Raw genomic sequence first — 27,957 nt, forward strand, 5'->3', positions numbered from 1 at the left:
CGATATAAAAACCGCAGCTTCAAACGACGAATTTTTTCCACTGATCATTACTCCGGATGTTCCAGAGCTTTCGAAGAATCACATAGTGGCCATCCAAAATGAATGAGTCCTTGTATTGATTTTGCTCGCTCATGGCTACAAGACTCAATTTCTATAAAGTTGCAGTTGTGTAAGACAAATTGCTGGACCTCCGGGATCAATTGCTATTTGAAAAAATAACACTGCTCCGGATGTTCCGGAAGTCCTCCCGGAGGACCAGGGGTGTCAATGAGTGAGTGATTAGAAATAGTCGCACCTTTCTGGAGCGAATGGGAAGAAACGATCAGTTCTCCGGGTGTTCCAGAACTTCCGGAAGACCACTGGGGTCACAGAGATCAATGAGTGGTAAGATAGAGAAAGTGAGAAACAAGGCCCTTAAATAATTTCAAGAAGATTGATACCCATATTGTTGGGGTTCCATTGAAAAATGCTTATGACCTCTCTTGACCCTTCTGGGAACCTGTTCCGACAGACACAAGAAAGCGAGGTGCATATCGTGAAAGGTGGATCGATCAGGTGGAGGACGATTTACGGCGACGTGCAGCCATGGACCAAGCTGAATGAAGAAGACTCCTATGTACTGCAGAGGCAACTCCGGCCTTAGTCTGAGAAAATAAAATAAATAAATGACACCCATTATACTTGGAATCCATTGAAAAGTGTTTCCCTCACGGGGAATTCGTCCTGAAACGGAGTCTCTGATGTCAGCACGTCTGGTGGCCCTAAAATAGTAAGAACCAATCTGGTGATACAATTTCTAGAAGTTTGATACCCATGTTGTAGAATTTCCATTGAAAAATATTTATGACCGAAAAGGTTCCCGGATACCCAGCCGGCTACATTTTCAAAAATTGATATTTGTCTTTCCCTTTAAAAAAAGACTTAGAATAGACTTTTTCGTGAATCGACCAAAAATTATTTTTTTCATGTTTTCTGACCTTTTTGAAAAACCGCGTAAAAAAACTGTTTTAGAAAATCCGCGTAAAAGACCACGTGAATCCTGAATTCCGCGTAAAAAAACACGTTAAAATCGATCTCAGTGTACATACATTTTAGAGATTTGCTCAGCCGAGTTAGTTGTTATACGATACTCGCGAGTCGCATGTGATGACAAAACTATTTTTAATGGCATTGTGGATTATAATGGGCGAAGATTTTGTGATAAACGTAGACCGCTGGTCGCATATTTCTATCGTATTGCATACTGATAACTCTATGAAACTTAAATGGTACTTACGGTCCTCGCCGATGCAGGACATTCCCGGAGCCGTCGGGACATTTGGAAATACTGCAAACAGAAAAAAAGTGGTGATTAGTTGAAAGTTACCCACAAATACATACGGACACGATGACACATTAAAAGTATTTTCAGCAGGTTATAGAGCCCTAAAACGTATTTTGCGACCTGAACACCTTATCAGAACTTGTTCATCAAAGTCAAGGAAAACTGAACCACTTATCTCATTCATATTGATTGACAAATCATTCATATTTAAAACGAGTAGAAAACAAGTAAAAAAAACATTTCTTGACACCTCCCCGCCAAAGTGCTGCAGCTGAAAATTTGAAAATTTGTCAAACGCCTCTCGCACATTATGTCATCGCACGCGGTTGGCGGGCGGCAACGGCAACGTTCTCCTCCGCAGCGGTAAGCAAAAGCACTCGAGCGCCAATAAATTGCTTTCAATTTGTCATAGAGCACCCTTTCCACCCATTCCAGAACGGCGATGTTGCCACGCCACTGGAAGCGCCTTAATTTATACGCCTTTTTGTCAGCGCCTTTCGAATTGTCCGCTTATTTGCTCCAGCTTGCTTGGCGAGGGAAAAAACACCACTATTTGTCTTCCAATTGGTTCCTTGACAGGCTTAGGTTGCCACGTGCAGCAATTCTAAATGGTAGCGAAATTAAAATAAAATTCTCCACTAAACGGTTCACCGCGAGAATGGCCAAATTGTGCGGGCTTGCGTTGCCTATGCATCGTGGACTGGACATTCGTTAATGAATCAATACAATATTTTCTAAACTAAGATCGAACAGAAATGGACTATAAAATAACTAAAACTGATCAGGAGATACCCACGGGTAACGATAAGTTATCAGAAATTATATTTATGTGATGCAAGACAAAAGAAGATTCTTATAATTTTTATTTGTAATGATATTTTTTATGTCAACACCAAAGCTTGAAAGTTTATCATTATTACGCTTTTCATGTCAATTCTCACTTAATATTTTGTATTTAATTTCATACTGAGAGATTGACAGTAAAGCTTAGCTGCTAAATCAATCCAATTCTATCGTGCCGTTGAGCCGCACAAGCGGAAGGAATTGGAGAATCCCTGATGTGCCCAATCGAACCAGTCATCATATCGCTCGTTCAGCTCCCCAATCAACTGCCAGAAAAGCGAGCTGCTGTGCGAGCGCAAATCGCACTGGCGCGGGACGGACTTTTCCGGAATCATTTTTCATCGCTCCGTGCCCGCCGCGTCCACTTCCCGTGTCGTCGCTCGGTATTGCTGCGCCAACAACCACTTGAGACAGTTTTATTGCGTTCTGGTTCTTGATTTCGTGCTATTGCTCCCCGAGCGCGGCGGCTCCTCTGCTGGGAACAACAACCGGGACAACGCAAAAGGAAAAAGCAAGTACCTTCGAGAGTGTGTTCATTTGTCTGTCTGACGCCGAGGATGGATGGATTTCTTCTAGAGTGGAAGGTTTTTCACAATCTGTATGAATGGGGGCGCAGATTGTCCGCTGGGAAATCGGATCACGTTCCGGATCGAATTATATGGCGTTTCTAAAAGATGACAAAACCGGATTTAAATGGCGTTGAAAATCACGAGAATGGAGAAAAAATCCGAAAATGGGAAGTCAACTCTTGATCCTATCATAAATACCAACCCAAATCGCTACTTCCTCGAACGCAACCTTCCGATCAATAAACCTCATTTGTGGATAAACAAAGGAATTATTTTCTTCTTGACCCCCGACCAATCTTGCTGTGAGTTGCCAATTTGAATTTCCGCCAAAAATCACAGAACGAAATAAAACCGGAAAAGAAATCGAGAACTAATGCCCCATTACCCCACCCCCTGCCTGCCTGCCTGACTGTGGCTCCCACGCGGTTAGCAATCGAAAATGTGCCAACAAGATTTCCATCGGTCCCCCATCGCCGGTTTCTGCGCTTACGGTGGATGCTTAAATTTGCTTCCCTCCTCCTTTCAAGATTGATTGCATGCCTTTATCGAGCACAATCGTACCACCTCCCGGAGCTTTACGCACGCAAACAGCCTTCCGTGGAGCGAGCCGGGCGGTCGTCCCTACCTACTAAATATGCATGCTTTACGCATCGAACGTTAGACGCGGAAAACAAACGACGACGGTTTGGGGTATTAGACGCGGTTGGTTAGAACGTTTTGCATCGAACAGGAAATTCTGGAGGAAATTCTCAGGTGGACGGTTTGACAGCCATATGATATATGTTTGAAATGGATATTTTAACATTGAAAACAATATTTTCCGATCTATATCATTTCGTATTCAATATTTGAGGCAATATTTGAGATAATTTTAATTCATTGCCGACGTATCGATCCTGGAATTTTGACCTTCATCAAGGCCTGTTATTTATTGACGATATGTACATTGTTGCATGATTTTACAAGTCACCAACATGGGCGTAGCCAGGATTTCGATCAGGCAGGGGCCAACTAATTAAAGATCTTCTGAATAGTAGCCTTGGCAAAATTTACAAAAAAATTTTTTTTTCATATTCTAAATCTAGTTTAATACTTAGAATATTAGTGCGATCGAACGTGCTGCTGCTGGTCACGCCAGCTAGTCCTGGAGAACAAGAAGTGAAAAAAATAATTTCTTCATCGAAGAGCAGAAAATTATCATTGCGGGATCAATCGTTTTATAGAAGCTGATTAAACGAAGTACATTGATTACGCGTTGAATTGATTTGAAATACGGTTTTCGTTTGCGTGTTTTCAAAATATTTTCGTCGAGTCGAGTCAAGTACGAGACACTGAAGACGGCCTTACGTATCTGTCAAGATACAATTAAGTGATGGAATACAATGGGATTGTACAAACTCGTCTTATGAGAAGTGAAAATATTTTCTTTCACAATCAATGTTTGGTTTTTGAATACAGATAGATCTGGGTTTATGCATTAGTGCAAGGTTGAACGTGTTCGTAATAGGACGCAAAATACTCTGAAATAAAAAAAAATCTAAATATTTTCAAAGCAACTCACGTTCAAATTCGATACAATTTCCCAATGAAACTCCAAGCAAATTTCAGAGGAAGGAATTTTCCGTGAAAAATTAAAGCAATTTACCGAAACAATTTGAAACGATGTCCTAAAAACATTCCAAGAAATTTCCTGATGTTATACTCGAAGAAATTTGCAGCGCAAATTCAAGCAATTTTCCTGAGGATATTCGAAGGAGTTTTCCGTGGGAAATAGAAGGAATTCCCGGGGGCTGGGTCATATGGCATAAAGCCTTTTGGCATAATTTCGAACTGCAACAAAAGAGAGGGTTATTTGGCATATCAGATATTTGGCTGTGATATTTAGAACAGGGTTATTCGATGATTTTTTTTTTTCACACAGATAAAGTAGATCAAGGATACCTTCTGATAAATTTAGACTGATGAAAGAGATTTTTCGGAAAGACGGACAAACGAAACGGTAAAACTACTTCCGAGGATGGGATCACATTCATCATTGACTCATTTCCGGCAAACGGTTACTACCAAAAAAGGATTCTCAATTTCCGTTGCAGGAAAAACACCTATTTTTGAAGAAAGGATTAAATCCAATATTGCTTGAATCCAGGAAAACGCTTACTTTCAAAGAAGGAATGACATCTACCTTTGCATTATTCTGGGTAACTAATAATTTGAAGAAGATATCACATCAACTATTGCCTTAAACAGGGCAAGTGATTATTTATTCACCGTTGGCTAAATTCTTGCAAACGATTACTTTTAAAGAAGGGATCAAATTCACTTTTGCCTTTTTCAGGGCAAATGCCTATTTTTAAAGAAAGCGTCGCATCCGACATTGCTTTAATCCAGACGAAGGCCTTTTTTTTAAAGGAGGTATCACATCCACACTTGCCTAATTCCTTGCAAACTCACTCACTTTTAAAGAAGGGATGCAGATTGGTTAAAGAACATTATCAAGCATTACTCCCTGGACAGGGGCAGAACTTTCGGCGGTAGATGAAAAGGATATCCCGCGACCGGAGATACTTATTGGCTTTTTTACCGTGGAGTGCAGAAGACAGTAATGAAGAGATTCTGACGCTCTTGGAAAGCCAAAATGATGGTTTGATCGTTGAAGCGTGGAGGATACTACAGCGCAACATAAGAAACCAAAAGCATGTTGAGCTCATTTTCACTGTCGATGGAGTTTCCTTGAACTCGATCAAGAAGAGTGAATTCATTTTAGATTTCAAATTTGGAAATGCCCACATTAGAAAAAAGTTCCAAAAGAGAAATCAGTTAGAAGGTAGCGAAAGACCAGAGAATTGGAATGATTGCAACTCTGAAAGAACCCACATTGGCACTGGCGATGAAGGGATGATCGTAGATCAAACTGATGAGATCCCAGGACCTAGTGGAGTTAAGAGCGCAAGCACAACCCATAAAACCTCTGGCCACACTACCAATACAGTCGGGAATCAGATTTGTACTGATACACCGCCAGAAATAGGATCGAAACCAGGATACAGAGATTTAAGAATCCAACTGGAAAGAAATTCAAGTGAAGGAGGCCGCAAAGCCAGAGCTGGGCAGAAATTAAATCCCAACATAAGCGGCAAAGTACAACCTCCAGTTCAACAACAATAAAATAAAGTTCGTGCAAGTGAATCTTCATCATGCGAAGGGAGCAACTGCCGTACTTTGTAGAAGATTCACGAAGAGCAAACTGGATATTGCTCTTATCCAGGGGCCATGGACAAACTACAGTAGGATATTAGGAATTCCTACAACATCTTGTAAGTTAATTTACGATCAAGGACAGCTAGCTCCTAGAGCTGCAATTTTAGTGAATGAAAAAATGAATATCATTCCAATTACAGAATTTTTAAAAAGAGACATCGTTGCTGTGTTGATGGAAACTCCTACAACTCATGGGAAGACAGAAGTATATGTTGCTTCCGCATATTTGCCTGGAGAATTGGCGGATGTGCCTCCATCCGAAGTGGCAGTTGTTTCATACTGCAAATCGAAGAATAAGGCGTTCATAATTGGTTGCGATGCCAATGCTCATCATACAATATGGGCCAGCTCGGACATCAATAACAGGAGTGAGTACCTTCTAAACTACATTACCAATAAAGAAATTGATATATGTAATAGGGGAGATGCGCCAACATTTATAAACGCAATTAGACAGGAAGTTCTGGATTTAACACTTTGTATTTCAAGAATCTCGGAAAAAATAAAAAATTGGCATTGGCATCAGATGAAATATCTCTATCTGATCACAAGCAAATTCTATTTGAATATGAGGCTGGCCAACAACTCATTCAAAATATAAGAGATCCCAGAAAAACAGACTGGGAGCTTTATAATCTAGAACTAGAAGCTGGAGGAAAAACTTTAACAATTAACTCAAGCTCTTGTACACAACTTGAAGAAAGTTCAAAAAAACTTTCAAACTTAATCGAATATGCATATAATGTAAGTTGTAAAGCAAGGGAACGAACTTCTAACAGAGATGTTCCATGGTGGAATAACAAACTACAAAAACTTCGCAAAAAAACCCGGAAATTATTCAACTGGGCTAAACGAACACAGCAGTGGGATTTGTATAGAAAATCCCTCACTGATTATAATGAAGAATTGAGAAGATCAAAGAGGATACATTGGAGGCACATGTGTGAAAACATTGAAAATACTCCTGAAACCGCAAGGTTACAAAAAATCCTCGCTAAAGATCACTCAAACGGATTGGGCACCTTAAGGAAAGAGAATGGCTCTTTCACTACTTCTACAACAGAAACGTTGGAGCTGATGATGAGAACACACTTTCCATGTTCTATCATCAACCATAGTGGAGACCAAAGTACTTCTGTATTAGATACTGGGACTCAGAACAACAGAATGAATATTCGCAACCCAACGAATGAAACGTCTGGATTGGAAAGAACCAGGTATGATGCTTGTGCTTTGGCCAAACACATTTTTACTGAGGAAAAAGTTGAATGGGCGATTGATTCCTTTGAACCCTTTAAGTCACCAGGTAGGGATGGAATTTTTCCTGTACTACTACAGAAGGGAAAGGCAACCTTAACACCCATTTTAACACAAATATTTCAGGCTAGCCTATCATTGAGCTACATTCCAACTGGATGGCGACAAGTCAGGGTCACATTCATCCCTAAGGCAAACAAAAAGGATAAAACCTCCCCGAAATCCTTTAGGCCAATAAGTTTATCATCCATTATGTTGAAAACAATGGAAAAAATAATTGACGAACACATAAAGTCAAATTATCTAAATAAAATCCCCTTAAGCAAATATCAATTTTTCTTCAGTAACAGCTCTGCATGAGGTGGTTACAAAATTAGAAAGATCTTTTGATGCAAAAGAAATTTCACTTGCTGCTTTCATCGATATTGAAGGAGCATTCGACAACACATCTCATAATTCAATAACAACTGCAATGACAAAATATGGTTTTGATCAATGCATTGTTACTTGGATCAATGAAATGTTATCAAAAAGAGAGATATCAGCAAACCTGGGAAGCTCATTCATAAATGTTAGAGCTGTTAAAGGGTGCCCATAAGGAGGCGTATTATCACCTCTGTTGTGGTCTTTAATAGTTGATGATCTTCTCAAAAGTCTGGTAGCACAAGCCTTTGAAATTATCGGCTTTGCTGATGACTTAGTCATAATCATACGAGGGAAATATGATTGCACTATCACTAATAGAATGCAAACAGCATTAAATTACGTCTCATCGTGGTGCGATAGAGAAGGACTAAGCATAAACCCTTCTAAAATCACTATTGTACCATTCACACGAAGAAAAAATTTTTCCATAAAAACATAACATTGAAAGGCACAGTTTTAGAACTTTCAAATACAGTCAAATACCTTGGTGTATATCTTGACAGTAAACTAAACTGGAATACGCACCTGGAGCAAGCTATAAAAAAAGCAGAAAAATGCTCTATGGATATGCAAAAGAACATTTGGTAAACAGTGGGGTCTCAAGCCAAAAATGATCTATTGGATTTATTTGGCGATTGTAAGGCCAAGGATTACTTATGCCTCATTGGTCTGGTGGCCAAAAACGAAAGAGGTAAAGGTTTAAAGCATGTTGGAAAAACTTCAAAGACTAGCAACTCTTTCAATGACTGGTGCAATGAGAAGCACACCAACGAAAGCACTAGAAGCACTACTTTGTCTACTTCCTTTGCATCAGTTGATACAATTAGAAGCGGAGAAGAGTGCTTTAAGGATAAAAAGATCCGTAAACCTCTTCGAAGGTGATATGATAGGACACCTGAGTATTCTAAAAACTATTAGAATAAACCCCTTAGTGTCGAACAATGAAGATTGGATGAAAAAATACAACTTCACTCGACAGTTTGCAGTATTCGATCCAGGACGTCACTCGTGGCAACAGGGAGGGCCAGACCTCCGACCAGGCTCGATTATTTTTATACGGATGGTTCAAGAATGAACAATCGAGTTGGAGCAGGAGTAACTGGTCCAGGAATAGACGTATCAATTCCTATGGGATCATGGCCAACTGTATTCCAAGCAGAAATTCAAGCAATACTAGAATGCTCCTCAATATGCTTACACAGAAACTATAGACATTCAAATATATGCATAATGTCCGATAGTCAAGCAGCTTTAAATGCTCTGAAATCGGCCACATGCACATCTAAAACTATTTGGGAGTGTATTCAGTCACTCCAAAAATTGTCTTGTCGTAATAAAGTCAATTTGTATTGGGTTCCTGGTCACTGCGGAATTGATGGAAACGAAAGAGCCGATAAATTGGCAAGGCTCGGGTCATCTCAGGATTTTGTGGGACCAGAACCTTTTTGTGCTACATCCGCCTCTTCTCTTATAGCAGAGTTGAAGACTTGGGAATCTTCGAAAGTTGTAACCAACTGGAGTAGCACGTTTATTGCTAGGCAATCGAAGCGATTTATCACTCCGAACGTTTCAGTGACACGCAAAATCATAAAACTTTCTAAAAAAGATCTTTCCATGTATACCGGTCTTATAACAGGCCACTGTCCGAGCCATTATCACTTGAAGCTGTTAGGAAAACTTCAAGATGATGCTTGTCGCTTTTGTGGCATGCAGAAAGAAGACTCTGAACATTTATTATGCCAATGCCCGGCACTTTTTAATCAAAGACGTAAGTTCTTCAGCAAGGGGCTAATAGAACCCTTTGAAATCTGGAGATCAAATCCCTATGCGGTATTGCATTTCATGAGAAGTGTAGTACCGAACTGGGATAATGCTCTAAGTCATTCGATGACGATCTCTAATAATAAAAGTGATACGTCATTATGACTCAGCTAAAATAAAAGGGGAATGTATCACAATAGATCAATGAACTGGTCTTCATCGCGGGGTGAAGATACCCAACAAGGAATAAAAAAAAAAGAAGGGATCAAATTCCCTATTTCGTGCAAACACCTACAAATGCATCCCGATATTTGCGTTATTTTTGAGGAATAAAACACAATAAATATTTCTTTTCACTGACCAATTTCCCGAAAAATTCGAAGCAATTATAGATTTTTTGTTTCGGCTCGTGCGCAGCGCAAACATCACATTATCGAGTTTAATTACATGTGGCGCAAAGAGAAGAAGTTGTCCTATCCGTAAGTACTTATTTATTCGTTTTTACCTCTATAATAAGCAAGGAGTAATGAAATGAATATTTCCCACCAAAAACGGTTATACGTTGTGAAATTATTGTACGGAAACACTAATTGTGGGGAGAGAAAATAGAAAAAAAAACATGAGTTGACTGTCGTCTGCTTGGCGTATGAGATTCAAACGTCTATTTGACGAACCTGATAGCACTCCCACGCAAACCAACACCATCAGCAGATAGCAGAAGCTTTCACCTATGTGTTGATGGTGTTGGTTTACGTGGGAGTGCCAACAGATTCGCCAAATCGACGTTTTAATCTTTGTTTAAAAAATCAGATAAGTCGTTTTGAAAATTTGGTATTGATTTGGCCGAATAAGACATTTGGCCAAATAGGTCATTTGAAAAGTGAGAAATTAGGAATAAGAAGGGAGACGTCTCAATTCTCATTCCTTATTTCTCACTTCTCGCTGTAAAAGTTAGACGTCTCACTACTAACTTTTTACGGCGAGATGTGAGAAATGATTAGTGATACGTCTCACTTCTCACTACTCACTGTGGAAAGTGAGTAGTGCGAAGTGGTAGTGAGACGTCTCACTATTCATTTCGCGCTTCTCACGTTTTACAGTGAGAAGAGAAAAATGGAGAATGAGAAGTGAGACGTCTTTCTACTCATTAATAATTTCTCACATTTCAAACGATCCTTTCTGCCAAACGACCCTTTCGGCCAAATAACCCTTTCGGCCAAATGACTCTTTCGGCCTAATGACTCTTTCGGCCTAATGGCCCTTTCGTCCAAATAACCCTTTCGGCCAAACGACTCTTTCGGCCAAATGACCCTTTCGGCAAAATTGCCCTTCCGGCCAAATGACCCTTTCGCCCTAATGACCCGTTCGGCAAAACTACCCTTTCGGCCAAATGACCTTCGACCTAATGGTCTGTTCGGCCAAATGGTATAATCTGCTAAACAACTTTCGGCCTAGTGGCATTCGGGCGAATGGCTTTCGGCCGAATAGGTTTCGGTCAAAAGACCCTTCCCCATCAAAATTGGGCTTTCTGAGTGGGGTTATACTTCAAACAACGCATATGGGTAGCAAAGTTCAATGAGGGACCGACTGTTTACTTCGATGACATTTACTTCCAGGGTGCAGCAGCAGTAAAAAGTGTAGACAACAACCTTCCGTGCACCATGTTTACGGTACTCGTAACTGAGTGGCGATACCGGCATTTCTATCTGTGGTGTTAAGCCTGCTACTCTATGTTCTGAGATTCTCACATTTTTCACCATGAGCTCATGGAAGAATGGTAGTTGGAAATCGATAAAATGTATAGAATATCAAGTATTTCGCAAATTTATGGAAAATGGTGGTGTTGTAGAAGAAAGTAGTGATAAGGAATGAAGTATGAGGTGAAAAGATTATCTCCTGCACTTAGTTTGCACTAATTAGTAGTCTAATAGTGATGAAATTTCGATTTTACTACCATTGAAAAAACGCCATCTCTTGCATTAATCGTTTTGACTGGTACCTTATTAATAATATCACTATCACATGATAAACTGAACTAGATACATATTATGTTTTATGGAACGCGAAACTGAACATAAACATTGGAATGAGAATATGAGTAAATTGCATCGTTAGCTGTAAAGTGAGACTCAATTTTATTGAATACATATAATGAAATACAGTGGCGTAGCCAGAAAATTGGTCTGGGGGGGATAATTCCGATCATTTTTTTTTTCGGAAAAAAAATTTCGTCTAAAAATTTTGTCTCTGGGAGGGGGGGTTTATGCCCAAAACCACCCCCGTGGCTACGCCACTGATGAAATAAAAATAATGCGTCGTAATTTCATATCTTTTAAAACATAAAAAACATAATATTTATAATGAATGAAATGTGGTGTAATAAAATACAGTGAACTCTCCCTAACTCGATGTTCTGTAACTCGATGAAATTCAAAGTCCCTTAAATCTAGCATACTGCGTCACCTCCGTTAGTCGATATTTCCCTTACTCGATGTTCTCTAAGTCGATGAAATTACCCAATTCCCCTCCCTAACTCAATTTTGTCAGAATCAGTTCACATCCACGAATTATACAATGTGAGGGCATTTGGCCGAATGACGTTCGTTAGGTCGAATAGATAAAAAAAACTTAGATTTCGGGTATTGAAAAGTGAGTTATAAGAAGTGAGAAGCGTACAGCGAAAAGTGAGGAATGAGACATTCATCACATCTTATAAGAAATAAAACGTGAGAAAAGTAGGAAGTGAATTGAGAAATAAGAAGTAAAACGAACAGTGGGTAATGTCTGTGACATAACCGCTAAGTGGACGTAGGACTTGACTTGACCATGCCTTTAAGATACATAATATGTCCAAATTTCTCACATCAACTATTTTGGATAAATAATCGGCGTTGCATACCATTCCTTGGCAAAATCTTCTCATCAAACCGACACAGAAATCAAATCTACCTCGAACAAGAATCATAAAAAAAAATTCAGGAAGTATCTGTCCGGTCACGAAATATTAGCCTCGACAGTGGCAACCTTCCCACTGAAGGACTGCCTGTAATAAACCACAAGTTGGCTCAGCAGGGGATGTAGACTGTATCTCAGCCCTTCCACTGAAAGGCCTCCTAATCCGTGCGATAGCGACTGAAGGAGAACATTATTTTTAACTGTTAGAGCCTTGAAAAAGGCTGTTTGCTTCGGCTAAGTGCAAAAAGTAAGAAAACGATCTTGTCAAATAACCGCGAATTTCTAGTGATGGTATAAAAAAGACTGAATGCTCTTCGAGCGAATGCACCTTATTTTGAATCTTCTCTGCTTCCCAATTGGTGGGCCAATCAGCTAGTGTCTTGTATTCCGCTTCTTTGTCAGCCAAAGCGTCATCATCATCAACGCGTTCGAGAAGGGCTTCTTCTTTTTTACGCTTGTTGCTCGCTGCTGGCGTCTATTTCCTAACGGGACTTTTCGCTAGATACAGGCCAATAGGCCGGGCAAGCGAGCTTAGAATTGCAGTTCAGGTGGGAAGTACGTGTTCTTTTGTGAGACAACATTGTTAGTAGTAGAAGAAAGGAAACACCCAGACATGGGATTTCGGGTGATAAGATTTAGAATTCATAACATGAGACGATCATTCAGTCACGTTCGCCTTGTGCGCTATCAGTATCAAACAATGTTTTTCTATATATTTTTTTTATCAATGCCAAAAAATCCAACATTTGATGAAAAATCGATTGATAGTTTATTAATGTTTGAGCTGTTATCGGTGTTTTTTTTATCCAAATAAGATTATGTGAGAGATTTGGACATCTTATGAATATTTAAAGCCATGGTCAAGCGAAGTCCTCCGTCCACTTCGCGGTTAAATCAGAAAAATTATCCACTGTTAGTTTTGACGCTATTTATGAAAATCACGCATAAAATTTTATCTCTAGAATATTGGATTTGGCACCCAAGTACAATTTCTATTCCGAAGGGTATTGAAAGCTTTGATATTGATCTCTATTATTGGCTCTCTGAAGAACCGTTTGTTTTTTGGACATACATGCTGCATCATGTGGCTTTTCTTCAGCCTGTCTCGGCTCAGCACCGATGCCGGCCGGTCTCGGCTCGACTCTGCTGCTGCTGCCGGTATCTGCTCAGCATTGCTGCTTTGTCGGGTCTGTAGGGAGGACTGCTGATGTACTGGCTAGGTTTCGGCTGATGATGGTCGCTTCGATGGTGTCGAGCCGAAAAAGCGGTCGGTGCAGACTTTATTCCCTGCTAAAAGGTGTGAGTGCTGTTCAATCGATGATGTGGTTGCTTCGCTTGTCCCGGTCAGAATGAAAGGAAAAAATCGCGTTGCGTTGCGCGTTTATGGCTTCTCGGCAGACCCAGCGGCTGCTCATTCGCTGGTGTCTGCACCAATCAGAACGTGGTAATGGAATGATGCAAGAATTATGCGGTACCCATATTTATAGGTTCCCTTGATCTCAATGTTTTTCATTGAAAACAGTTTCATGCCTATTGAAACAAGTTTTTCGGGTCTTATCAAGCATGGTCACAAAAGGCATACTTGAAATCTGTCGATTGAGGGGCTTACCGCAGAAATTCGTCCACTGAGACGAACACTATTAACGTTTAAAATCGTTCAACACAGCGTAACGCGGTTGATTTGAATATTTTGAAATGACACCCGGTACAGTAAAGAGAGACGTAAGTCCTACGTCAAAAAGTGCGAAGTGAGAATGATAAGTGAAAAGTGCGAAGTGAGAAATCAGAAGTTTGAAATGAGAAATTTGAAGTGAGAAGTGAAAAATAAGTAGTGAAAATTGAGAAGTGAAAAGTGAGAAGTCGGAAGTAAGGAGTGAGAAGTAAGAAGTTAGAAGTGAGAAATTTGAAGTGCGAAGCTAGAAACAATTTGAGGTGAGAGGTGAGAAGTGAAAACTCAAGGTAACTGCTTTCCTTTCGAACCCACGACCCACGACGATATTACAAAATTATAAACACTACCTTTTTTAACTCCTGTGTTAAATCTTATTGCAATAACAGTCAACTAGAATATTTTTCAACAAAGAATATTTTACCATATTTTATATTGTTACTGTCTTCTGTTTTCCTATATTTTTTTCGATTATCTAAATCCTTATGAACTTGTGTCGAGGAAATACACATATATCAGTTTTACTGTCATCAGATATTTATTCACTCGGAATCAATTAAAGTGGTTTGCACTCTTCCATACCAACGTCAAAGGAAATCATTCTTAATTCAATCTTTGACTTCTCCCCAGCAGCGGAAAAAAAAGCACACTAAACAGTCGGTGATTACCATGCATTATGTGGTGAGATCCACGGCGAACGTTTCGCCCACACTGCAATCATCGTGGCTTTTCATTTTTCCAACTGATACGGCGCACGATTCGATGAATGGAAGTTATTCACCTCACGAAAGCTCACAGTCAGCCTCAAAAAGACCATTGATTGAATTAGGCACCCTCGCCAAATTCAATTACCGATGGGTGGTTACGGATGATTGGACTATACTTGGAATCGGAAGGAACTCGAGAGAGGACTTGTTCTGCCTTGTGGGAGCGAATTCCTTCGATAAATGGGTTTCCTTTTGCATCGCTTCGACGTAGCGTTCATGGGCCTATCAATTCAAGAAAGAAACAGACCTTTTAGCAACGCTTACAAATATATCTAACCGAAATTACGTTTGTTGGGAATGTTGTGTCACAAATTAGGGTTTTTGTTTTCATTTGCCATTTTTGCTGTAAAGTTTTTTATTCATCGCTTTATTCAAATAACATGTTTGAAACGGTAAGTAAGTTAATTAAAGAATGGGGATAGAATGAGCAGATTATAAGGTGGCCAACAAACGAGAGTTATGTTGAAAAATCGTTAATATTTTGTAAATCCCATACATCCCATACATCAGAACTTGCCACATTTCACGTATTCAGATAAACTTAAAAAAAAGCTCCAACTGAATTTACTGTCAATAGCATCTTCTACCCGAATCAGTTCTGCAGCAGTACCATGTGTCAAAAAAGAAGAACTATGAATCGTTGCACTTTTCAATATGTCACCCAACATGAGCTGAGTTGGAACAGCTTCAACAATTCGGAAAACAGATCGGTGTAACCGGCCGTGTTCGATCACTATGCCACAACGAATAGACTCAGCTGCAATCTTTCCAATTTGGTTTTCTCAAAAGATGGGCTGGAATCTTAAATAGGGCAAATGGAAGCTGACAGAAGGATTTTACTGTTTCCCTGTGTCAGGACAATTTGGTTGGAGAAACGATAGACAAGACAGCATATCGGTGTCAAAAGTCACTTCTCGCTTTAGTAACCGCAAAGCATGGAGAAATAATTTCTTAATTTCTATTTTTTCTTATTTGATTGAAAATCATGAAACATAGATTTACGAGACACTTTAGACACTTTTGATTTCCAACAAGGCTTCTACAAAAATCCTGCATCAACCATTAGAAAGTTAATGTTTTATGAAATTAAAATCCCGTCGCAACAACTTCTAACCATGCTCAACTTTCTATTTGAGTTTACCCAGCTTGAATAAATCCCATTTGGACCGCTCCGCTCCCAGTGCGCCAGCGATAATGCAATTATCGTCGAGCAGTAATCAAAGTTACGTAGCTACGTGTTTATTCGCCAAGCGAGCGGCTAGATCGGCAGACGTGCGTCCGGAAGTTTTGCAATATAATTAAAAATTGTGAAACGCCGAAAAAAGCTTCTCCCCATTTTCCCGGTTAGTTTGGCGCTGGCAAATATAATCAACAACAAAAACATCAACTTTTCCAACCACCACCAGAGCACAGTTTACCACCACCATTTACCGATTGATCCAGCACCGGAGGCAACGGCGGCCACATATGGCGACGTCGAGAATAATCCACTATCCACAAAGTCCATCATCCACATTTTGGATTTCCGTGTTTTTTTTCTTCTTCCTTGTTTCGGAGGGTCGTCGGCCGGAAGCGGCAGGAAAAGCAAAGTTTATAATCAGCTCCCAGGCTGAGCTTCGTTCATCCAACAGCTGCACACGCCACTATGGTTACGACGGCGTCGGCGACGCATCATTTCACTACCATCATCACACTGGTGGTGCAGGAGTAACTTTTTCACTCCGAAGTGATCACGTTTCCATAATGCGCGAGGATAGCCGGGTCAGTTTAGATGAGGTTTCTTCTTTATGGAAAAAGCACTGCTGAGAGGATTATTGCGAGGCTTTCAAATACGGTTGACATAGAAGTGAACAATATTGAAAACTTTGTCCTTCGTGAAAAAAAAAACACTTTTCGAAATTCCGAACTTGCTTTGTCTATAATTTTGACTGCATTATGACATTTTAATAATTTATTAATTAAACTGAAATGATTTCTCATAAATGGGATACTTCAGGTCACCAACTGCACAATCCGCTTATCACCATTCATATGACAATCGTTACACATTCCTTCTGTTCTCATTCGTTGCGATGTTTTTCAACACTTTGGTTTCATGCACAGCCCACCGTAGATACCCTATTTTTGCGGTTTCACTCTTTCTTCACTAATATCATATGTATGTGCAGCCCGTCATAAAGCAATAGTATCTATTCAAAAAAAAATATATTTCCTTCCATTTTCGATTACAGCAAGTGAATACGCCCAAACAACTGACACCGCTAATCGCTCCGCCATGAAACCCGCTTCTCAGTTGTATTCTCTTCAAAATGATACCCGAATTGATAACGATCAAGAGAAATTATTCATTTTATTTTGAAATCAATTTAATCTCAAGCCTTCGACAAAACAGAAAAAAAAACATTTTTACGTCGATGATGCGAATGAAATTAAGAATAAGATTTTTCATAACCCTAGGACAGATTTTTTTTACTTGAATTCAGATTACTTTTTGATTTATGAAACTTCTTGTAATCTGAAGATTTTTCTAGAATTCTAAGCTTTTGGAATGACAGAAATGGCCATTGGAAGAGAATTCCTGCTAGAGGAAGCATTTTCTGATAAAACTACGAAATGTATCCGACAGAATAAGCTTTCCTCTATCAGGTAAGGGTTTTGGAGGAAATCCACAAAACAATGTTTGCTTACAAAATAAGTTACGCCCAAATCACAGATCCGTCCCGGTATGTAATGTGAATCATAATGTTTAAGAATTAGGAAGTAGAAAACAGAAAATTGAAAAAAGAGAAGTAAGAAATGACATTTTTATCAAAATTGAGTTGACTCTAGTAAAAACTGCTTTGGTTCTAGAGCTGTGTTGCAATATTCTGATATAGTTTGTACGATTTTTATAATAAATGTGAAAATTCAAAGAAAATTAGTAACTTTTTGAACTTCCATACAATTTGTATGAAACGGAGAAATATTGAAAAACTTTGCACTCAATTTTCCCAAAACTATATTTTTGTCACATACACCACAATGCGTTTGACCCCCTTAAATAAGAAGTGAGAAGTGGGATGTGCCACTTTTCACTGTTAAAATTGAGAAGCGCAAAATGAGGTGTGAAAAATGAGGATTGAGAAATGAGAAGTAAGAGCTCATTTTTAACTTCTCAAATTTCACATCTCTAAGGGAGACCTTTTTGTATTTTTCTATTCACTTCTTATTTCACAGTGAGATGTGAGGCGCCTTACTTATTACTTTTCATGTTTCACTCCTCACAATGAGAAATGAGCATAAAAATGAAAAGTAAGATGTGATACGTCTTACATCTCAGTTTTTTAAACTTATTAGTTCACACTTCCCATTGTGAAATAGAATGTGAGAAATAATAAGTGAAAAGTAAAACGTCTCATCTCCCACCCCTCATTTCTCACGTCTCACGTTTTACTTTTCACCCTACTTCTCCCACTTCTCATCTCACTTTAAAATTTTTCACAGTGAGTAGTAAGAACAGAGGATTGAAAAGACGTCTCACTATTTCTTCTTATTTCTTACTTCTTACTTCGCAGCGAGAACAATCTGGGCGAACTGCGCACCCAGAGAAAACAATGGATCACCGATGAGACCTGGAGGAAGATAGAGGAGCGAAGAGAAGCCAAAGCCGCGATAGAGCGATCGAAAACCAGAGGAGCCAAAGTCTTAGCCCGTCAACGATACGCGGCTCTTGAGAAGGAAGTAAAACGCTCATGTCGACGGGACAAGCGAGCGTGGGCAGACTCTCTGGCCGACGAAGGAGAGAGAGCCGCCGCAACCGGGGACATTCGCCTCCTCCACGATATCTCACGATGCTTAAGCGGGGCGAAGATGAATGCAACGATGCCTGTGAAAGACGCGAATCAGTTATTGACCGACCCAACTGACCAGCTGAAACGCTGGTTCGAGCACTTCGAACAACTTTTTCAAGTGCCAGCCAGGCCATCACCACCTCGGCATGATCTGCCCAGGATCCGACGTATCACACGCGTCAATACCGAAGCTCCATCACTGCTAGAGATTCAAACAGCCATCCAAAGCATGAAATCTAATAAAGCCCCAGGGGTCGACCGCATATCAGCCGAGATGCTCAAAGCTGACCCCATGACATCCGCTTAACTACTGCATCGTTTATTTCGTAATATCTGGGACACCGCAACTTTCCCGGTCGACTGGATGCAAGGTATCTTAGTGAAGGTGCCCAAAAAGGGTAACCTGACTGTATGCGATAAATGGCGAGGCATTATGTTGCTGTGTACCGTTTTCAAAGTTCTGTGCAAAATTATCCTAGCCCGGATTCAGGAGAAGATCGATGCGACTCTCCGGCGGCAGCAAGCCGGATTCCGTGCCGGAGGATCCTGTGTGGACCATATTGTCACGCTCCGCATCATTCTGGAGCAGGTCAACGAATTCCAAGAGTCCCTTTACTTGGTATTCATTGACTACGAAAAAGCTTTCGACCGTCTCAATCACGAGAATATGTAGGGCGCCCTAAGACGCAAGGGAGTTCCTGAGAAAATCATCGGCCTCATCGAGGCACAGTACGAGGCCTACTCGTGTAGAGTGCTGCACAATGGGGTCTTGTCCGACCCTATCCGGGTCGTAGCTGGTGTGAGGCAAGGATGTATTTTATCACCGTTACTGTTCCTCATCGTAATCGACGAGATTCTGGTAGATGCGATTGATCGTGAACCAAACCGCGGGCTGTTATGGCAACCTATAACCATGGAGCACCTAAACGACTTCGAATTGGCGGATGATATATAATTCGGATGGAAGGTGTCGTGTGTCCCATCTACAAAAAGGGCGATAAGCTGGATTGTAGCAACTACCGCGCAATCACATTGCTGAACGCCGCCTACAAGGTACTCTCCCAAATTTTATGCCGTCGACTAGCACCAACTGCAAGGGAGTTCGTGGGGCAGTACCAGGCGGGTTTTATGGGCGAACGCTCCACCACGGACCAGGTGTTCGCCATTCGCCAAGTACTGCAGAAATGCCGCGAATACAACGTGCCCACACATCATCTATTCATCGACTTCAAAGCCGCATATGATACAATCGATCGGGACCAGCTATGGCAGCTAATGCACGAACACGGTTTTCCGGATAAACTGATACGGTTGATCAAGGCGACGATGGATCGGGTGATGTGCGTAGTTCGAGTTTCAGGGGCATTCTCGAGTCCCTTCGAAACCCGCAGAGGGTTACGGCAAGGTGATGGTCTTTCGTGTTTGCTATTCAACATCGCTTTGGAAGGGTAATACGAAGAGCAGGGATTAACACGAGTGGTACAATTTTCAATAAGTCCGTCCAGCTATTTGGTTTCGCCGACGACATAGATATTATGGCACGTAACTTTGAGAAGATGGAGGAAGCCTACATCAGACTGAAGAGGGAAGCTAAGCGGATCGGACTAGTCATCAACACGTCGAAGACGAAGTACATGATAGGAAGAGGTTCAAGAGAAGACAATGTGAGCCACCCACCGCGAGTTTGCATCGGTGGTGACGAAATCGAGGTGGTAGAAGAATTTGTGTACTTGGGCTCACTGGTGACCGCCGATAACGATACCAGCAGAGAAATTCGAAGACGCATAGTGGCTGGAAATCGTACGTACTTTGGACTCCGCAGGACGCTCCGATCGAATAGAGTTCGCCGCCGTACCAAACTGACTATCTACAAAACGCTTATAAGACCGGTAGTTCTCTACGGACACGAGACCTGGACGATGCTCGTGGAGGACCAACGCGCACTGGGAGTTTTCGAAAGGAAAGTGTTGCGTACCATCTATGGTGGGGTGCAGATGGCGGACGGTACGTGGAGGAGGCGAATGAACCACGAGTTGCATCAGCTGTTGGGAGAACCATCCATCGTTCACACCGCGAAAATCGGAAGACTGCGGTGGGCCGGACACGTAGCCAGAATGTCGGACAGTAATCCGGTGAAAATGGTTCTCGACAACGATCCGACCGGAACAAGAAGGCGAGGTGCACAGCGGGCAAGGTGGATCGATCAGGTGGAGGACGACTTGCGGACCCTCCGCAGACTGCGTGGTTGGCGAAGTGCAGCCATGGACCGAGCTGAATGGAGAAGTCTTTTATGTGCAGCACAGGCCACTCCGGCCTTAGTCTGATGATAAATAAAAAATATTTGTCAATAGAAAACAAAAAGAAAAACATTCACTAATTTATGTAATATCTAAAACTGCATAGTTAACGCTTTAACCATATCATGAGCCACAGAAAATATATGTGCAGCGTTGAGCTATGCCCGGAAGAAATTCAATTTTTAATGTTGCCGGGAAACCCCCTATTTGAATCGATGTTGTATCATTGCATTTCTTTATAAGTAAGTTGTGCAGATGTCAAGGGCTATATTTGAATTATACTTTTAAGTACGCTACATAGTATTCTTCTAATCTCTACTATCGTTTTACAAGGCCTTGGACGCATCAATAATCCGTCAAGCTATTTATTGATCAGTAATTGCATTGTGTACTTCCATAAATCCGCCAGTTAGGAAATAATATAAGACCATTTTTTTTAAGTAAGCGTTTCTCTACAGAACTCTGCAGAGGCCCGAGCAAAGCCTGACGAATCTGATTTAAAAGCACTCAGGCACTCAGGTGGACAGGAACGGTTCTAAGGCCTGCGAATTTTTAAGAATTTGGATAATATTCACGATTTGAAAAATGGTGTCATTATCACTACGTACTATGTAATGGATGGGTATTGCTAAGCTTATACAACACGGCAGACTCGACACGTTGTTCATTTCACGGAAGAGTGTCAAGCGAAGATAACATGCAATAGACATCCCAGAAGAGGCCGTAGGCTTCATGATAGGCCGCGTACACGATGGCGTTTTGTCATCTATAGTGAGCATTACAACGTCGTATGTCCTATCCATCGTACGATTCGTTTGGAGTCTCAAGGCTTAAATTCAGTCAGACAGTTTGCTGCAACCAAAGATATTTAAGTACAAGATAGACCACTCTTCAATATCCCATACCGCCATTTGGCGAACAGACTGTTCCGACTGCAGCGCAAACATTCAAAGTCGAGCATTTTTTGGAAAAATGATCAAGTGTGCTCTGCTTTTTCATTATTTCAGTATTGAAACGTCACTGATATCAAATATTTTTATTATTGCAGTGAGTGTTGGCTTAAGATGTCTCTCTTTCTGCACCATTGATATGGCTTGTGAATACGCCTAAATGATTTCTTGTTTCATCCGATGAACGAAAATTCACCACCGTGTCACTCGGGAAAATTTTCCGCTGGATTTTGGTTCCCGTGCATTTTGAATGGAGCCAGGGTTTTGATTTCTGGCCCCATTTAAAATGCACGGGGACTAAAATCCGGCGGAAAATTTTCCCGAGATGTGAACCTACCTTTAAAGGTAACATTAATCCTTTTTTAAGGTGATTATACAATCAAGCCATGTGGTGAATTTCAAATTCACCACACGGTTTTCTACTCCTATTATCAAAGTTCAAATCTAGCGTAATAATGTTCGTACAATGCTGAAATTAAAGTCGATTGTTTAGCATGAGTAAGCAGACGATCTACGGATGTTTCATCCCCATGGGCGTTGTGGTTCTCTCAATTCGTGCTCTTGAAAAATCACTAGAAAAAGCACGTGGTTTCCAAGATGGCCGATTTGTGGCTTTGTTGTATAACCACCTTAATCAATAAATAAAACTCCTAAATACTTTGTTGATTAGCAATTGAAAGAAATATTCTTGAATTTGTTTTCGGGTTTCCATTGCTGTGGCTTCCAACCAATATTCGCAACTCGATGGCTAAATGGGTTCTAGAGAAGATACGATGTGTAGGTATGCGCTCAAAGTATCTTATGCTGCACCCAGAGGAACTATTCCATCGGAGTGAAAATTCAATTGTAATTGTAATTTAATTGAGTACGATATCCTGTTGGTTTACACTTTATGTCAGGGCAAGGAATAGCGATTAGGAAAATAATTATACATTTGGAGCAGCGAGGGAATATCCGAAAGAATTTGAGTAGTGATTAAATATTATGGTTCACCGGAACATTAATTTAACATTAAGATTTTGTAAAATGTGCATAAATATTCAATGACTAATATTCAACTGAATATTGACAGTCCAGAGCCGACTATGAATGTGTCTGGAAGTGAGCTGACAAGTGAAGAAAGGTGGTGTTCACCAAAATATTTTAATTATTTTACACTCTGGTTTCATGCATTGTGAGTCCTTTGGCATCAAAAATCAAAAAAAAAATTTCTCCCTCGTGAGAAAAAAAAAAAGTTTTGATTAATTTTGAGAACCCCTAAATCGCGGGATGGGATATTTTTAACTACGAAAACGTCCGGTGTTGAAATTCGATGAAAAAAATTTTCATCATCTGAAAAAAATTCTGTGTCCCGTTTCATGCATTTTTAAGTCATTTGGCATCAAAAACAAAAATTCGCTTTTCGACTTTTTCTTTGGTCCCCCTTGGAAAAATTGTCACGGATTAAAATTTCAAAACATTGATGAATTTTAGGCACTCCTAAATCATGTCCGATTGAGCTCAAATTTTGCATGGGGTCATATTTTGGGGTAATGAAACTTGTGAGCAATGTCGTTTTTTGAAGTTCGAAAATGTCATTTCCATTGGCACTTTAGATGATGCCTTTCTCGTGCATTTATTTGGCGTTTCAGTCTGATTTTTGAATGAAAAACAACTATATGTTTTCTTTTTCCAACGTTTCGATCCTTATTGGATCTTTTTCAAGGATTCTGTAATTTAATTTTAGCATTACAAACATTCACAATATATTAGCACATTAACACATTACCGAAAATATTGTCGTTTTTTCGTCAAGTATAGTTTGATAACTTTCTACCGTCATTCCCTGTTTGGTCTATAAATATTGGTTATTATTTTTCTAAAAATCGTTTTCTGATAGGCTAACTCATTTTTCGTCTCTTTTTTTACAAAGAGCTTTAAAAAATAAAATTTGAAAATTCGGAATTCGGACCAGTAATTTGGCACACTTAGTGTACGAGAAAGACATAGAGTGTTGGACATTCAGAGAGAAAATTGCAGGAGGATTTTCCGTGAAAATACCGAAGAGATACTTCTGGGGAAATCGAGAAAAAGTCTGCAGAATTTTGGAATATTTTCACGAGTAAATTCAAATGAATTTTGCATGAGCATGAGCATTATGACAGCACAATTCGTAGTTGCTACTCCGTGATTGACTGAATTTGCGAAATCGTACAGAGAACACAATAAATGGGGCTTGGGATTAGCTACCCATTTTCAATGTACACGTTTCTGGAATTTGAGCTCAATAACCGCGCCGGCCACGTCCTAATGGTCATAAAGGACGGGAAGAATTGTTAGTCCGACTCTCGCTGCTACTAGAGACCGAGTATACCTCTGCATCTCCACGATTGCCTTGGGGTAGGATATCGTTTTAGTTACAAAGTATAATCTGGATTCACTTTGATTAGCGATGCGACCTATGGGATGGGAAATAACACTAATTCGCTGTCTCGCCAAAATAAAAAAAAAGTTAAAACATGCCCGGTGGCATATGAAAACAGAGGAAAATCGCGTTTTGGACGACCGAACAGGATCGCAGCACTCTGTGTTCACTTGCTCGATGGCTACTGCAAACTATTGAAGATCGCGTTTGTTTCGACCGGAGCAAAGCGCAATACATGCGCATGATTCCACCGAACACAAGATATTTTATTATTTTTGCGACGACTAAAACACGCATTGCACTTACTTGCTCGATGGCTACTCTCTTCACGAGTTTTTTTTTTTATTTTTTTGAAAAATATTAATAAGAATTTTACCAATTTTTCATAAGAATTTACCAATTAGAAATTGAAAAATGCAGTGCAAAGAATGTCAGAAGTTTTACATTTCCCCTTAAATTTCTGAATGAAATGTTCCAGTTGTTCGATTTATGGCCTTTGCTTCAGGAAGGACGAAAATTTACTCAATCACGGAGTGACTACTACGAATTGTGCGGTCATAATATAAAATATCGATTTTTGCCTAGGGATATTTAGGGTCTGCGACGTTAGGCATAAGGACGTTAGGCATAAGGACGATAGGCATAAGTACGTTAAGCATAATGGATGCTAGGCATAACGGACGTTAGGCATAATGTACATTAGGCATAATGGACGTTTGGCATAATTCTGCCTTCTTTATGTCATTGGCGTTATGGACGTTAGCCCATTATGCCTAACGTCCGTTAATCCTAACGTAAAATATGCCTAACGTAATTATGCCTAACGTCCTTATGCCTAACGTACTTATGCCTAACGGGGTATACCCGGATATTTTACATAATCAAATGATGCTTCAATTTGCATTTCATCTGGGGTAGTAGTAGTTTAGCTTTTAGAATTCACAATTAAGATTAACTGAGTTGTGACAACTAAAATAGGACTTGATATGATCATGTTTTGAATAAAATATCATTAAATTTAATATGAATTACATAATTTTGTCTATGACGAGCATATTGATTTGAACCAGAAATACTTTCAAATTACAAACTATTTTACTGATTCTTTACCTCTACTTTGGTAATTTCGCAAACAACTCTTTTGGATTTTCTTATAGTTTACATATTTGCTGTACACATATTTGGTGCCAGGCCTTTTGGCCGAATAGTTTAAAATATTTTACCTCGGATTACGGATAGTGATTTTTTTAAACGTAATTTGAATGATTTTTCATAAGTTTTTTAGAATTCATCACTAAATGAGTAATAAAGAATGAGAAAATAAGTGAAGTGAAGTGCGAAGCTGAAGTGAAAAAAAAATTGGACTTAATGATATGTGAGAAGCAGGATGTGAGAATTGTAAAGTGGATAGTGAGAGATGAGAAATAAGAAGTGAGAAGTAAAAAGAGCGAATTAGGAAGTAAGGAGTGAGTAGGAAGAAATGGGAAGTGCGAACTGGAAATTGAAAACTTGAAAAGATTTGAGAACTAATAATTGAAAACTGAGAGCTGGGAACTGAATTTTGAAAAATAAGAAATAAATAGTGATAACTCCCCAAATAGAAAAACTATAAATGAGAAACAAGACATGAGAAATGACAATTAAAAAGCGAGAAATGTGCAATGAGTATTGAAAAGTGATAAAGTAATCCTTGTTTCTTCCCTCTTTATGTTCCATCTACACCCAGGTTTTGTTTTAACACGGTTTGGTTTTAGTCGTTTAAGACCTTCAGCGTCAATGAAACAATGAGTTAACCCCTCGCAAAAATTCATGAAAAATCAAAGAAAATTCAGGGTGTATTTAAAAGCTGTAAAATTCAGGTTAACCGAGAAATTAAAGAAATTCCAACCGCGTAAAAAAAACCTGAGTGTACTTCATTCCTTCGTTCCTTTTACTTCTTCCTTCTTTCTTAATTCCTTGGTTTCTCTTCCCCGTTCCTTCCTGTTTATTCCTTCTTCTTTCTTCCTGCATCTTTCTTCCATTTTTTTCTTCATTCTTCCTCCTGTTTTCTTCTTCCTTCTCCCTTCTTCACTCTTATGTTCACTTCTTCCTATTCCTTATTTCTTCCTTCCTTATTTTTGCTTCCTTCTTCCTTCTTTCTTATTTCTTATTTCTTCCTTTCTTCCTTCTTCTTTCTTCCCTATTCTTTCTTTCCTCTACCTTGTTAATTCTTCATTCTCACCTCGCGCTTCGTATTTCTTACTACTCGCTTCTCACTTATCACTCCTTAATGCCACATCTCGCATCTGATCAATCGCTTCACTTTTTACTTCCCGCTTCACAGTTCTGACTTCTCACTACATACTTCTAAGATCTCATCTCTCACTTGTCACTTCTATTGTTCACTACTCATATCGAAAATCTCCTTTCACATTTAATAAGGAAACAACTAATCCGCCAATTGCAGGGCTGGTAGCGGTCAATGTTGCTCAAAATAGTAACTTTAGTGACCAACACTGGTGAAAAAACGAACCAAATAGTGACTTTCAGCTGCAGAAAAAGTGACCAAATAGTGACTTTGAATTTCATTTTCACAATTGACTTTCATATGAAGTTAATAAGCCGATACATTTTTTTTTTCCAAAAATTATGTCTCCCTTTATAATCTTTTGGCGGAAAATTTCAATTTGAAGGGTAATAAATTCTGCAAAAAATATAGATTGCCAAAACATTATTCAACAAATCCGATGAAAGAAAATTGTATGCTTATTTAGTGGAATGTCTTCACTTGTAATAAATTATTCAATTCCATTACTTTGCATTCTTTACAGCTATACGTATTTCGACCTCAACCGTTAACAGTAATGACGGTACTGACGTACTTAGTCTCTCAAGTCGAGTCAAGTATGAGACACTGATCAATGATCGATGATCAATGTTGACAAAGTGATGGAATTAAATGGAATAGTTCGTTTTATGACAAATGAAATCTGATGAGTATCGTTTATTTTATTCTTTTTAATATTTATTTTTGTATTTTCCACCCCTTTTACCACTGGAAAACACAATTTGAGGCAAGTCATACAAAATAAGGTGCAATAATGTTTAATACGGGGTCGAACTTATTCGGAAAATTTTCATTTGTGAGTGAGCACTTTTTTATGATAGAAATTAATTTTAACCATTTTTCGACATAGATTTAATTTGACTAGCAAAATCTATAAATCTAAAATTCAAGAATCATTTCGAAACCTGAAGCCTTGTTCAGAATTTCCGAAACCGAAACCCTTAGTTCACAATTTCAAAAAGTTTAAGAAGCTAACAATCGGTGAGTCAAACTCAAAATAAAAAATCATAAAAAATTCACGATTTTTTTGTTTAAATATCCAAAGTTTATGCAGTCTCGAATGTTTAAATTGTCATCAGAATATATTTTGATTTTTTTTAAAGTAATAATTGGAGCAGATGTCGAGAGACCATTCATTTTGCTCCTAATGGAAAAAAAATGAAATAGATCTTTCTATGAGGGATCCCTTACGTTATAAATGTTGTACTCGCAAAGTCCTTTGCAGTATTTATTTATTTATTTATCAAGCAGTGATTCAATTTTTCAATTATGATTAAAAAAAACTTTTGTTTCAAAATATATAAATATGTTTGTGAGTAAA

The 27,957-nt window shown here is 39.4% G+C and overlaps 1 protein-coding gene across 4 annotated transcripts in view; it reads right to left on the reverse strand.

Moving 5' to 3' along the window:
- The window catches only part of LOC134226456 (atypical protein kinase C), a 576,984-nt gene that overhangs the window by 306,526 nt on the left and 242,501 nt on the right, over positions 1–27,957 (reverse strand). For all 4 annotated transcript variants that reach the window (XM_062707234.1, XM_062707233.1, XM_062707236.1 and 1 more), the window contains exon 4: positions 1,277–1,327. In XM_062707234.1, the coding sequence (XP_062563218.1) occupies positions 1,277–1,327 (51 nt within the window). The remainder of the gene's footprint in view (positions 1–1,276; positions 1,328–27,957) is intronic.

The sequence above is a fragment of the Armigeres subalbatus genome, chromosome 3 (genome assembly GCF_024139115.2).
Source record: "Armigeres subalbatus isolate Guangzhou_Male chromosome 3, GZ_Asu_2, whole genome shotgun sequence".
Lineage (NCBI taxonomy): Eukaryota > Metazoa > Arthropoda > Insecta > Diptera > Culicidae > Armigeres > Armigeres subalbatus.